General features: G+C 50.8%; 1 protein-coding gene across 1 annotated transcript in view; it reads left to right on the forward strand.

Moving 5' to 3' along the window:
- Positions 1-1563: 1563 nt before the first annotated feature.
- Positions 1564-1784, forward strand: part of LOC117941475 (phospholipid-transporting ATPase ABCA1) — a 1415-nt gene continuing 1194 nt past the window's right edge. The window contains exon 1 of the mRNA XM_034866488.1: positions 1564-1739. Within this exon, the coding sequence (XP_034722379.1) occupies positions 1564-1739 (176 nt within the window). The remainder of the gene's footprint in view (positions 1740-1784) is intronic.

The raw sequence follows: 1784 nt of genomic DNA on the forward strand, positions 1-1784 counted from the left end.
GAGACAGTTATTAAAAAAAACTAAGGATAGGCAGAACAGAAAAGATGGGTCTTCAGACGGGACTGAAAAATGGTGAGGACTCAGAGATGCGGATAAGATAAGATAAGATAATTTGTTTATTAGTCCCCAATGGGGAAATTACTGCCCTACACTCTGTGTACACACTTTTTGTTAGTACTCACACACAGGCCTGAAATACACACACATGCTCAGGACCTATACATGCACTATACATGGAGAGATGTCAGAGTGAGTGGGCTGCCAGCTGAACCAGCGCCCTGAGCGGTCGGGGGGGTACGGTGCCTTGCTCAAGAGCACCTGACAGTGCCCAGGAGGTGAACTGGCATCTCTCCAGCCACCAATCCACGCTCCCAACTTTTTGGGTCCATACGGGGATTTGAACCAGTGACCCTCCGGTTCCCAACCCAACTCCCTATGGACTGAGCTACTGCCACCCCCAAATGATCTCATGGGGGAGGGAGTTCCACAGCCTTGGAGCTGCCCTGGAAAAGGCTCTGTCCCCAAAACTGCGGAGCTTTGACTTGGGGACAAAGAGGAGACCGGCTGTGGTGGATCTGAGGGCCCGTGAAGGTTGGTGGGGGGAGAGGAGGACAGTGAGGTATGATGGGGCAAGGTGGTGGATGGCTTTGTAGGTGAGGACCAGGATCTTGTATGTGATCCGGTGAGAGATGGGAAGCCAGTGAAGCTGTTTTAGGACCGGAGTGATGTGGTGCCAGGATGTGGAGCGGGTGATGAGTCGTGCAGCTGAGTTCTGAACCAGTTGGAGCCTTTTGATGGAGGTTGAGCTGATGCCGAGGAGTAGTGAGTTGCAATAGTCGAGTCGTGAGGAGATGAAAGCGTGACTGTGTGTGGATTTGATTTGGAGTGGCCTAGGGAGATGGATTCTGTCCGGTTTGTGAGATAAGATCTGAACCACCTGAGGGCAGTGTCATTTAGTCCAGTAGTGAGGTGGAGCCGGTTTAAGATGGTCGACAGTATCAAACGCAGCAGAAAGGTCAAGGAGGATGAAGAGGATGAGGAGGGATGAAGAGCGTCCATCTGATGATATGAGGAGGACTTTTGTGACTCTGACCCGGGCTGTCTTTGGACTGGGGGCATAGCGGAAACCTGACTGGAACTTTTCAAAGAGGTCCTGATGTTTGAGGTGGTCCTGATGTTTGAGGTGGTCCTAACGTTGTTTGAGGTGGTCCTGATGTTGTTTGAGGTGGTCCTGATGTTGTTTGAGGTGGTCCTAATGTTGTTTGAGGTGGTCCTAATGTTGTTTGAGGTGGTCCTGATGTTTGAGGTGGTCCTGATGTTGTTTGAGGTGGTCCCGATGTTGTTTGAGGTGGTCCCGATGTTGTTTGAGGTGGTCCCGATGTTGTTTGAGGTGGTCCTGATGTTGTTTGAGGTGGTCCCGATGTTGTTTGAGGTGGTCCCGATGTTTGAGGTGGTGCTGAAGGTGAGTGGCAACTGTTTTCTCAAGTACTTTGGACATGAAGGGAGATTTGAGATGGGCCTGTAGTCGGACTTCCGGACCAAGAGTGGGTTTTAAGCGTGATAATGGCGTTTTTAAGACCGAGGGAACATGACCAGACTGAAGGGAAGGTGATCAGGGGACTTAGGACAGGGATATGGGACCAGGGACCAGGGATGTTGGGAGAGGGTCCAGGGGACAAGTGGAAGATTTTAATCTTCCTGTTGATGTTCTGCACCTCTTCTGATGAAACCTCAGGAAAGTAGTTTAGGGGATTGGAGACAGTATGAGTTGGGGGGGACAGTAT

Source organism: Etheostoma cragini, unplaced genomic scaffold, assembly GCF_013103735.1.
Source record: "Etheostoma cragini isolate CJK2018 unplaced genomic scaffold, CSU_Ecrag_1.0 ScbMSFa_80, whole genome shotgun sequence".
NCBI lineage: Eukaryota > Metazoa > Chordata > Actinopteri > Perciformes > Percidae > Etheostoma > Etheostoma cragini.